The sequence below is a fragment of the Scyliorhinus torazame genome, chromosome 7 (genome assembly GCF_047496885.1).
Source record: "Scyliorhinus torazame isolate Kashiwa2021f chromosome 7, sScyTor2.1, whole genome shotgun sequence".
Lineage (NCBI taxonomy): Eukaryota > Metazoa > Chordata > Chondrichthyes > Carcharhiniformes > Scyliorhinidae > Scyliorhinus > Scyliorhinus torazame.
In genome coordinates this window covers 167,778,964-167,789,569 of record NC_092713.1, presented here as the reverse complement: position 1 = coordinate 167,789,569, position 10,606 = coordinate 167,778,964, and the positions used below count along the sequence as shown (strand labels likewise).

At 49.7% G+C, this 10,606-nt stretch overlaps 1 gene segment (V, D, J or C); it reads left to right on the top strand.

Annotated features, from left to right (window-relative positions):
• Positions 1-722: 722 nt before the first annotated feature.
• Positions 723-9,530, top strand: LOC140426695 (Ig kappa chain V region Mem5-like). The segment is given in 4 exon segments: positions 723-845; positions 1,032-1,329; positions 3,347-3,378; positions 8,587-9,530. Coding segments are annotated over 4 exon segments (708 nt in total).
• The last annotated feature ends 1,076 nt before the right edge of the window (positions 9,531-10,606 follow it).

Below are 10,606 nucleotides of genomic sequence, written 5' to 3'. Positions count from 1 at the left end.
GGAGTTACCAGTTAACAGCAGTGTAGTACAGAGGATCTCAGCCTAGCCACCACGTGTAGCTTAGATACAGTTTATCCAGTTATTTCTCCTTGCTTTATTGCTAGAGTTAGTTCAGTGGAATGTCAAACTCATTTATTAGTTTTATCGTTACTTAATAAATTCTTTCAGTTTACTTTGAGGACTCGAGTGTTCTTCAACATCATCTAGTTAGTAATGACATATATTACTTGAACTCAATAATATAACATGGTACCAGGAGTGGCAATATAATATAACAATACTGAGGGAGGGAGTGAGAGAGGGATAGACAGATTGAGGGACAGATACTGAGGTGGAGAGAGGGAGACTGCGGGAGAGATACTGAGGGAAGAAGTGAGAGAGGGATAGAGAAACTGAGGGACAGATACTGAGGTAGAGATAGAGGGGGAGACTGGGGGACAGATACTGAAGGAGACAGACATGGAGACAGAGAGAGAGAGGGGAAAGCTGAGGGAAAGATACTGAGGGAGACAGGGAGAAACAGAGGGAGAAAGAGGAAAACTGATGGACAGATACTGAGAAAGACAAACAGGGAGACCGAGTGACAGATTCTGAGGCAGGGAGGGAGAGGGAGAGATGCTGAGGGAGCAGGAGAGAGAGAAGAGGAAGTGAAGGTGCTGACGTGGTGTTTCTGCCTCATACCATTTACATACTGAGGAACGGGCAGTGAGACTCTCACAGGCTGCAGCTTTATAAAGCAGAGCCCAGTGAAGGGAGAGTTTATCAGTAACCAGGCACAGGGACAGGAGCAGACACCATGATTTCAGCCATCCAGCTGATCTGGCCTCTGGCATTCTGCATCGCAGGTACAAATCTCTCTCTTTCTACCTTGAATATTTTCCTGCTCTCCATTTTAATCCAATTCTACTGACTTGTAATTGAAGGGAAAATGCTGAAAGCAGAGGAACAGTCAATGTCTCCAACAATATCTCATTGTACAGGCTCTTTCTGTGACAGTTCTTACTTCACTCTGTTTCTCTATTACCCCTCAGGTATCAGTGGAGACATCACCATGACCCAGTCTCCCCCGTTGTTGTCATTGAGCCTGGGCCAGACCACAACCATCACCTGTACGGCCAGTCAAGGCATTGGTGATAATTGTGCTTGGTATCAACAGCGAGAAGGTCAGAAACCGGTTCTGCTGATACATGATGCAAGAACACGACCCACAGGAATATCCGATCGATTCACCGGCAGTCAACAGTCCAACACATTCACTCTAACACTCAGCAATGTACAAAATGAGGATGTCGCTGATTATTACTGTATGCAAGATGAAGCCTACCCCCTGCACAGTGATGCAGAGCCTTACAAAAACCTCAATACACACAGAACCAACTCCGCTCCTCACACTTCCCAGTTTTATACAATATATAATAAACACAAGAAAGGAAACTGAACAAATTATTCTCAGTGTCCACTACACAGTCCAGTCCCTGTGATGTCCACATCTCACTGAAGGCCTCAGGTTTCCCTCTTACTCTCCATGTCCACGTATGACGAGGAGCTGAAAGATTTATCATCCAAAAGTAGAATTTCCCTGCAGGATTCTCTGTCAGCAGGGTCCTCCGCTTTGCCGGCAGTGCGCCCACACCTGCGGGTTCACCAAGGCGTTGGGTGGACAAAATGGGAAACCCCGGGCTGGAATCTCCGTTTTTGAGACTATGTCCCCACGCCCTCGGGAAAACTGTCTTTTACGCCAGGAAAACTGCTGTCAAAAGGCCACAGATTCCCCGCTTTGCTGGGGGCTAGAAGCCAGCTGTTGTGGAGCTCGCAGCTCTAGCTGCCAATACGGTCCCCGCACGTCCAGGTCAGAGGTCGTGCATGCTCAGGGCGGCGTCGTCCAGCGGCCGCGCCCCATGGCGGATTCAGCCCACGGACCTGGACGGGCGAAATAGTGCCCCGCATCGGCCGCTCAGGCGCCTCGGAACGCCTGCACACATTGCCCCCAGCCCCGAATGAAGCCCCCCCCCCGCTGCCAGCTGATCGGCCCTTCCCCGACTGTGGCGGCCCCGGACTGAGTCCTCAGCCGCCACGCGAGGATCTCGGATGGTGGGACTATGTTAGAACTTGGCCGGTCGGGGATGGAGCATCGCGGGGTGGGCCTCAGGCAAAGGCCTGGGGTGCGATTCTCCACTCCCACGCCGAAGTGGCCGCGCCGTCGTGAACGCCGTCAGCCCCGGTACCGACCGATTCAGGCCCTGACAATGGGCCAGGATCGGGGCCGCGTCATCTACACGCGCCAGGCCTTGTCGCCCGCATAAAAGTGGCGCCGCATAGATGACGCGGCCGGCGCCGCAAAACGGGCGTCATCCGCGCATGCGCGGTTGCCGTCCTCTCTAAGTCCGCCCCGCAAGAAGATGCCGGGCGGATCTTGCGGGGCCGCGGAAGGAAGGAGGTCCTCCTTCAGAGAGGACGGCCCGATGATCGGTGGGCACCGATCTCTGGCCACCCCACATTATAGGTAAAGCCCGGTGCAGGATCCCCCCTCGCCCCCCCGCAGGCTGCCCCCCCAGCATTCACATACCGCTCACAACTGCAGCGACCAGGTGTGGACGGCCCCGGGGGGAACCCGCCGTTTTGGCCTGGCCGCTCGGCCCATCCGGGCCTCAGAATAGCGGGGGTGCCGGAGAATCGCCATTTTCGGTGTCTCCGGCGACTCTCGGGCCTGTGGCCCGCGAAACTTGACCGGGCCGTTCCCGCCGCTTAGGAGAATCGCGGGAGGGCGTCGGACCGGCGTCCCCGGAGATTCTGGCAGCCCAGGCGATTCTCCCAACCGGCGTGGGAGTGGAGAATCGCGCCCCTGATTTTCGGCAATGGCAATGATACGGCGATTTTCGGGGGCGGAGACTTGCGAAATAGGCGCCGGTCCCGATTTCGTCCGCCAGAATGAATTCTCTGCCCCATCACCAAATGCAAATCCAACAAAACACAGAGATATTGAGAGAAACAGGGAGAGAGAAAGAGTGAGAGAGGAAGACAGAGAGAGGGTGAGAGTGAGTGAGTGAGAGACAGAGAGAGGGTGAGAGTGAGTGAGTGAGAGACAGAGAGAGGGTGAGAGTGAGTGAGTGAGAGACAGAGAGAGACAGAGAGAGGGTGAGAGTGAGTGAGTGAGAGACCGAGAGAGGGTGAGAGTGAATGAGTGAGAGACAGAGAGAGGGTGAGAGTGAGTGAGTGAGAGACAGAGAGAGGGTGAGAGTGAGTGAGTGAGAGACAGAGATAGACAGAGAGAGGGTGAGAGTGAGTGAGTGAAGCAGAGAGCAGAGGTTTTTGTACAGCCCCTGTACTGGAAGCTGCCAGTGTGGCTCACGTTCGGTAAAGGAACCAAGCTCAGACTGAGTAAGTAAATCCCAATCCTCCGTTATTAACCCTTTCAATACTGAAACTTTCTCAAACACAAATGCTGAGTAGTAGAAGGTGTTAGTGGGGAGCTGCAGTGAATGAAATGGTTCATTGAAGAACACTGTGTAGAACAGGGTGCCCAGCTGTATTCCTTTAGTTCCATTCCCCCCTTTAAGCAGCAAGATATAAGTAAGCAGCTTTTACCCACCGTGTCGAGGAGATCTGGACGTTTGCAGACTGTGTTCACATTCCTGGACCATGGAGTGAAATCACTCACTGGACTCCTGTCAGTCTCCGTGTGACAGACACGGGCAGAGTTTGATGTGAGCTCTAGCTCCCTGTCACACTCTCTGATATAACTGATCACAGCAGCAGCAGCACAATGAGACAGCGAGGTCCCACTTCCCCCCAGCTTTAACTCTGCTCTCTCCACTCCCTGCTTATCTCTTAGCAAAGTTCTGATGACAAACAGGTCCAGCAGGGCTCACAATCCAGTGGCTTCGGTGTTCCAGGATTTTGGGGAGACTCTCAGTTGCGATTCTCAGAGAGGCTGATTAGGCTGGGGTTGTTTTCCTTGGAGCAGGGAAGGCTGAGGGGGGAGCAGATTGAGGTGTACAAAATTCGGAGGGGCATCGATATGGTGAATAGGAGGAACCATTTCTCCTTAGCAGAGGGCTTAATAACTGGGGACTCAGAGTTATTGTGAGGAGAAGGAGTTTTCGAGGGTATTTGAGGAAACACTTTATCACTCAGAGGGTGTTGGGAATCTGGAACTCACTGTCTGAATGTGTGGTTGAGGTGGGAACCCTGACAACATTTAAGAAGTATTTCGGTGAGCACTCAAAATGCCATAACATATAAGGCTACGGAGCAAGTGCTGGAAAATGGGATTAAATAGATAGGTGCTAGCTGGCCAGCACAGACACGATGGGCCGAACGGCCCCTTTCTGTGTTGTAAAAGCTCTATAACTCTAGTTACTTTCTCCACCTGTTGAGTTCAGACCGATATTCATCCCAGAACCAACATCACTACACAATCCGTCTATTTTCTATCCATTCATGGGCTGTGAGCCTCCCAGGCCAGGCCAGTATTTAACGCCCATCCCTAATTACCCTTGAGAAGGAGGTGGCGAGCTGCCTTCTTCAACCCGCCGCCGTCCAGGTGATGTAGGTACAGCCACAGCGCTGTTAGGGAGGGAGTCCCAGGGACACTGAGAGAACGGTGAAGGATTTCCAAGTCAGGATGGTGAGTGATTGGAGGGGAACTTGCGGGAGGTGGTGTTGAGTTTGCACATTTGGAAGGTCCTGTCGAAGGCGCTTTGGTGAATTGGTGCAGTGCCTCTTGTAGATGTGCACACTGTTGCCTCTGTGCGCCCATGGCGGAGAGAATTAATTTTTATGTTGCTGGTTAGGGCCCCGGTGCCAATCAAGTGGATTGATATGTCTTATATTTAGTGTTGAGTTTATTGAATCATGTTGGTTCTGCACTCATCCAGGGAAGTGGGGATTATTCCATCACACTCCTGACTTGTGCCTTGTAGATGGTGGACAGGCTTTGGGGAGTCAGGAGGTGAGTTACTCACCGCAGGATTCCCAGCCTCTGCCCTGCTCTTGTAGCCACAGTATTTGCATGGCAACCCCCCGAATGTTGTTTGTGGGGTATTCAACGATGGTAATGCCATTGAATGTCAAGGGGCGATGGCTAGATCCTCTCGTGTCGGAGATCATAGAATCATAGAATTTGCAGTGCAGAAGGAGGCCATTCGGCCCATTGAGTCTGAACCAGCCCTCACAAAGAGCACCCTACTGAAGCCCACTTATTTACCCTATCCCCGTAACCCCCACTTAACATTTTTTGGACACTGAGAGCAATTTAGCATGGCCAATCCACCTTACCCGCACATCTTTTGACAGTGGGAGGAAACCGGAGCACCCGGAGGAAACCCTCGCACACACGGGGAGAACGTGCAGACTCCGCACAGACAGTGACCCAAGCCGGGAATCGAACCTGGGACCCTAGAGCTAAGAAGCAACTGTGCTAACCACTAGGCTACCTTGCTGCCCTGCCCTGCAAATGGTCATTACCTGGCACTTGTGTAGTGTGAATGTTATTTGCCACTGGTCAGTCCAAGTCTGGGTATTGTCCAGGTCTTGCTGCATTTAGTCACTGCATGGCACAGGAATGCACAAGTTATTTTCTATTTACCAATCCCGATTTGAAGTGTGTCTGGGTTTTGCTGCACATGGACACAGCATGTTTCAGTATTGCAGGAGTTGCGAATGGCCCGGAACACTAAACCATCATCAGTGAATATTTCCACTCCTGACCTTACTTTGGAGGGAACGTCATTGATGAAGCAGCTGAAGATTCTTTGTTCTCGGACATGACCCTGAGGAACTCCTGCAGTGATGTCCTAAGACTGAGATGATTGGCCAACAACAAATTTAGATAATTGGCTCACAATAAATAGGAACATGATTAGGCCATTCAGTCCTTCACTCTTTCGTTCAATAAGATAAAGGCTGATCTGATTGTGGCCTGAACTCCACTTTCCTGTCTGTCCCCATAACCCTTGACACCACCACCCCCCATCAGTAAAAAAATCTGTCTAACTCAGCCTTGAATATATTCAATGTCCCAGCATGCACTGCTCTCTGGGAAAGAGAAATCCCAAAACTAAGGACCTTCTGGGAGAAGAAATTCCTCCTCATCTCCGCCTTAAATGGGGATCCCTTATTTTTAAACTGTGTCCACTAATTCTAGATTCTCCATGAGGGGAAACATTCTCTCAGCATCCACCCTGTCAAGCTCCCTCGGAATCTTATGTGTTTCAATAAGATCACCTCTCATTCTGCAATGAGGACAGACCCAACCAGCTCAACCTTTCCTCATCAGACATTCCATTCCTCAATGGAATCAGCCCAGTGAACCTTCTCTGAACTGCTTCCAATGTCGGAATATCTGTCCTTAAGTAACGAGACCAACACTGTAGCCAGTACTCACGGTGTAGTCTCACCAATGTGCTGTATCGATGGAGCAAGACTTCCCGACTTTTATGCTCCATCCCCCTTGTAATAAAGGACAACATTCCGCTTACCTTCCTAATCACTTGCTGTACCTGCAGGTTAACTTTCTGTGATTCATACACAAGGACGCCCCGATCCCTCTGTACCACAGCTTTCTGCAGTCTCTCTCCATTTCAATAATATTCTGCTTTTCTATTCTCCCTAACAAAGTGGACAAGCTCACATTGCCCCACATTATACTCCATCTGTCAAATGTTCTCCCCACTCACTGAACCTATCAATATCCCTTTTCAGACTCTGTATCCTCCTCACAACTTGCTTTCCTACCTATCATTTCATCATCATGAAATTTAGCTACAATACTGTCATTCCCTTCATCCAGCTCATTGATATAGATTGTAGAGTTGAAACCCCAAACAACAGCCATCTTCCTTTGTGCTGGGTATGACCCGACCAGCGGAGAGTTTTCCCCCTGATTCCCATTGACTCCAGTTTTGTTCGGGCTGTTTGATGCCAAAGTTGGTCAAATGCGGCCTCGATGTCAAGGGCAGTCACTCTGGCCTCACCTCTGGAGTTCAGCTCTTTTGTCCATGTTTGAACCAAGGCTATAGTGAGGTCAGGAGCTGAGTGACCCCGGCAGATCCTTAACTGAGCGTCAGTGATCAGGTTATTGCTGAGTAAGTGCTACTTGATAGCACTGTTGAATATAACACCCATCATTTTTCTAATGATCGAGAGTTGACTGATGGGGCAGTAATTCTCCGGACAGGATTTGTCCAGCTTCTTGTGGGCAGGACATCCCTGGGTAATTTTCCACATTGTTGGGAGGATGCCAGTTTCGTAGCTAAACTGGAACAGTTTGGCTAGGCATGTAATCTAGAACACAAGACCACAGGAAATAGGGGCCGGGGTAAACCATTCGGCCCATCGAGCTTGCTGCACCATTCAAAACGATCATGACTGAGCTAGGTCTTCAACTCTATTTTCCCGCCATTCCCCGTACCCCTTAATTCCCGAGCGACCAAAAATCAGTCAAACCCAGCCTGAAATATATTCAACGATGGAGCGTCCAGAACCCTCTGGGGTCGGGAATCACAACACTTGGAGTGAAGAGATTTCTCCCCATCTCAGTCCTAAATGATCGGCCCCTTATCCTGAGACTGTGACCCTGTGTTTCAGGTTCCCTGACCAGCAGAGACAATCTCTCAGCGTCTACACAAGTCTGGAACACAAGTCTTCAGTACTACTGGGGGGATGATGTCAGGGCCCAGAGCATTTGCAGTATCCAGGGCCTTCAGCGTTTCTTGATATCACGCGGAGTGAATCAAACTGGCTGAAGACTGACATCAGTGATGCTGGGATCTCAGGAGGAGGCCGGGATGGATCATCCACTCGACACTTCTGGAAGAAGATTGTAGCAAATGGTTCAGCCTCCTTTTTGGAATGATGTGCTGGGCTCTCCATCATTGAAGTTGGGGATATTTGTGGAACCTCCTCCTCCAGTGAGTTGATTAATTGTCCATTACTATGTCCCTCGCTATTGCTTTGGGTCAACATATTTGTTCTGAACTCTCCCTATCTCCAGCTTGAATATCCTCCCACTGCTCTGACACTGTTTTACCAAGTCGCTGTTTCCTGTCCATTTTTACAAATCTCAGTTTAGTAAAATTGGCCTTTCCGCAATTTAAAACTTTTACTCTTGGTCTATCTGGGGCTGGTTTAGCACAGGGCTAAATCGCTGGCTTTGAAAGCAGATCAAGGCAGGCCAGCAGCATGGTTCAATTCCCGTACCAGCCTCCCCGAACAGGCGCCGGAATGTGGCGGCTAGGGGCTTTTCACAGTGACTTCATTTGAAGCCTACTTGTGACAATAAGCAATTTTAATTTCATTTCATTAATTTCTTTGCCCTTTTCCATAACTACTCGAAATCTAACTGAATTATGATCACTATTACCCAAATACTCTCCCATTAATAACCCTTGACCTCCCCAGATTCATTCTCTAAAATTATCCAAAATTGCTCCTCTTGTTGGCATTGTTCTGTGCCGGTTAAAAATCACTCTGGAATGGAGTTACAGAAATCCGGATCATCTATAATTGATTTGATCCCAGTTAATATTTGGGAAGTTGAAATCCTTTATCATGGCAGCGATTAAAATTCCTTCTCTTCACTTTCAGCCCGTGAGAATTCACAACCCACGCTGACCCTGCTTCCCCCCTCCCTGGAGGAGGTTAAGACCAAGGGCACTGCCACCCTGGTGTGCCTTGCCAATCACTTCTATCCCGATGAGGTGGTGGTGGAGTGGAAGAAGGACGGTGCAGCCATTTCGGACGGGGTTCAGACCAGCAACTACCTGCGAGCTTCGGACAACACCTACAGTGTCAGCAGCCTGCTGACCCTCTCTGGCTCTGCCTGGGAGTCCAACGCCCGCTTCTCCTGTGCCCTCACCCACGTGAGCCTCTCCTCTGCCCTCAGCAAGAGCATCAGGAGGTCAGAATGTGCGTAGAGTGTTAGAGACAGTCCACAGAGGAGACACAACTTTAAATAGAACAGGGGTGAGCTGGGAGGGCAAAGGTCATTGTCAGCACTGAATTACAACTCTCTTCCTTCTCGGGACTGAGTCTGAGACACTTCTGAGGGTCAGAGGTTAAGACAGGATTTTGGGAATGTGTAGAGGGATCTTCGCTCCGTATCTAACCTCGTGCTGTACCTATCCTGGGAGTGTTTGATGGGACAGTGTAAGGAGAGCTTTATTCTGTATCTAACCCCGTGCTGTATCTGCCCTGGGAGTGTTTGATGGGACAGTGCAGACTCGTGATGCCAAGTAAAACCTCTCTAAGATGCTGAAGACTGTCAGCTGTACCAAAATAATGTGACCCTCTGAAGTCTCTGCTTCAGGAAACCAGACCTCCTTCCTGCTCATCCTGCAGTTACAATTTAAGGTTTAATCGCTGTTTAAAGGGATATGATTCTCGTGTTATTGAGAAAATCTCCACAAGTGTTTTAACAAACTTCCGTTCTCCCTGTGAATTTCTCCAGCTTCCTCTGGCTGTGCTGTTTATTGAAGTCTTTTCTCTGACAATGTAAATCTGTAAAAGGTAATAAACATTAAGAATATTCAGTATGTGTCTCGTGTGTGCTTTGGAAATGTCCCTCCTCCCCATCAGCTGATTGGCTGCATTTCAGCAAGTGATTGTCATGATTGGCTGGTTGGCCTGTCAATCAATAACACATCAGCAGAAGATTGGATTCAAAGACAATTATCAATCATTTTAAAATGAAATGAAATGAAATGAAAATCGCTTATTGTCACAAGTAGGCTTCAAATGAAGTTACTGTGAAAAGTCCCTAGTCGCCACATTCCGGCGCCTGTTCGGGGAGGCTGTTACGGGAATTGAACCGTGCTGCTGGTCTGCCTTGGTCTACTTTCAAAGCCAGCGATTTAGCCCTGTGCTAAATCGATGATCAGTTTTATCTGGAATCTCTGAGTTTACAAGATGCAAATCAGAAAAGAGACTGAAAGTTGCTGGGATTAAATCATCACAATCACAATTCCCCAACCCATATTCCCCACCTCCCCCTTGACCTTACCATCTCACGTGGTCTCACTCCCCCCATAGTTTCAATCACAGATAAGACCATCTCTGATCACTTCCTTGTATCACTCCCTGATGCGCAATCAATTACTCTCAAGACAAGGTGAGTCATAACTAATAGGCTTTAATCTGTTAGAACTATTCCCCAGCAGCTTTGATACAGAAAGTGAAGGCTGCTGGGACGGCATTGGTTCTTATACTCCGCCTCTCAGGGCGGAGCTATGTACATCAGCCAGTGGTAGACTCCTGGGTCTAGCCAATGGTCATCCACCTCTCAGGTACCGCAATACCTGGTATTACCACATTCACCCCCTGTTAAAAAGGAACCCGGCGGGGTGATGGCCAGCGTTAATGTCGCCTTTCGCATGGTAGGACCAGGTATTGAGGTGCCATGATGTCGAGGGTAATAGCAAAGTGTTCATGGTGCAGCAATCAGTCAATCGGGTGGCCTGGTCGTCCTGGAGCATCTGGGCTTCGGTGGTGATCCTGATGAGGGTCCCGGTGGTTGCGATTCCGGGAATGTGGTGTCATCCTCCCAGGCAGCTTCGTCACCCCTAGGCGGCGCTGTTGGGGCAAAAAGTTGGCAGGACGGGGGGGCGCC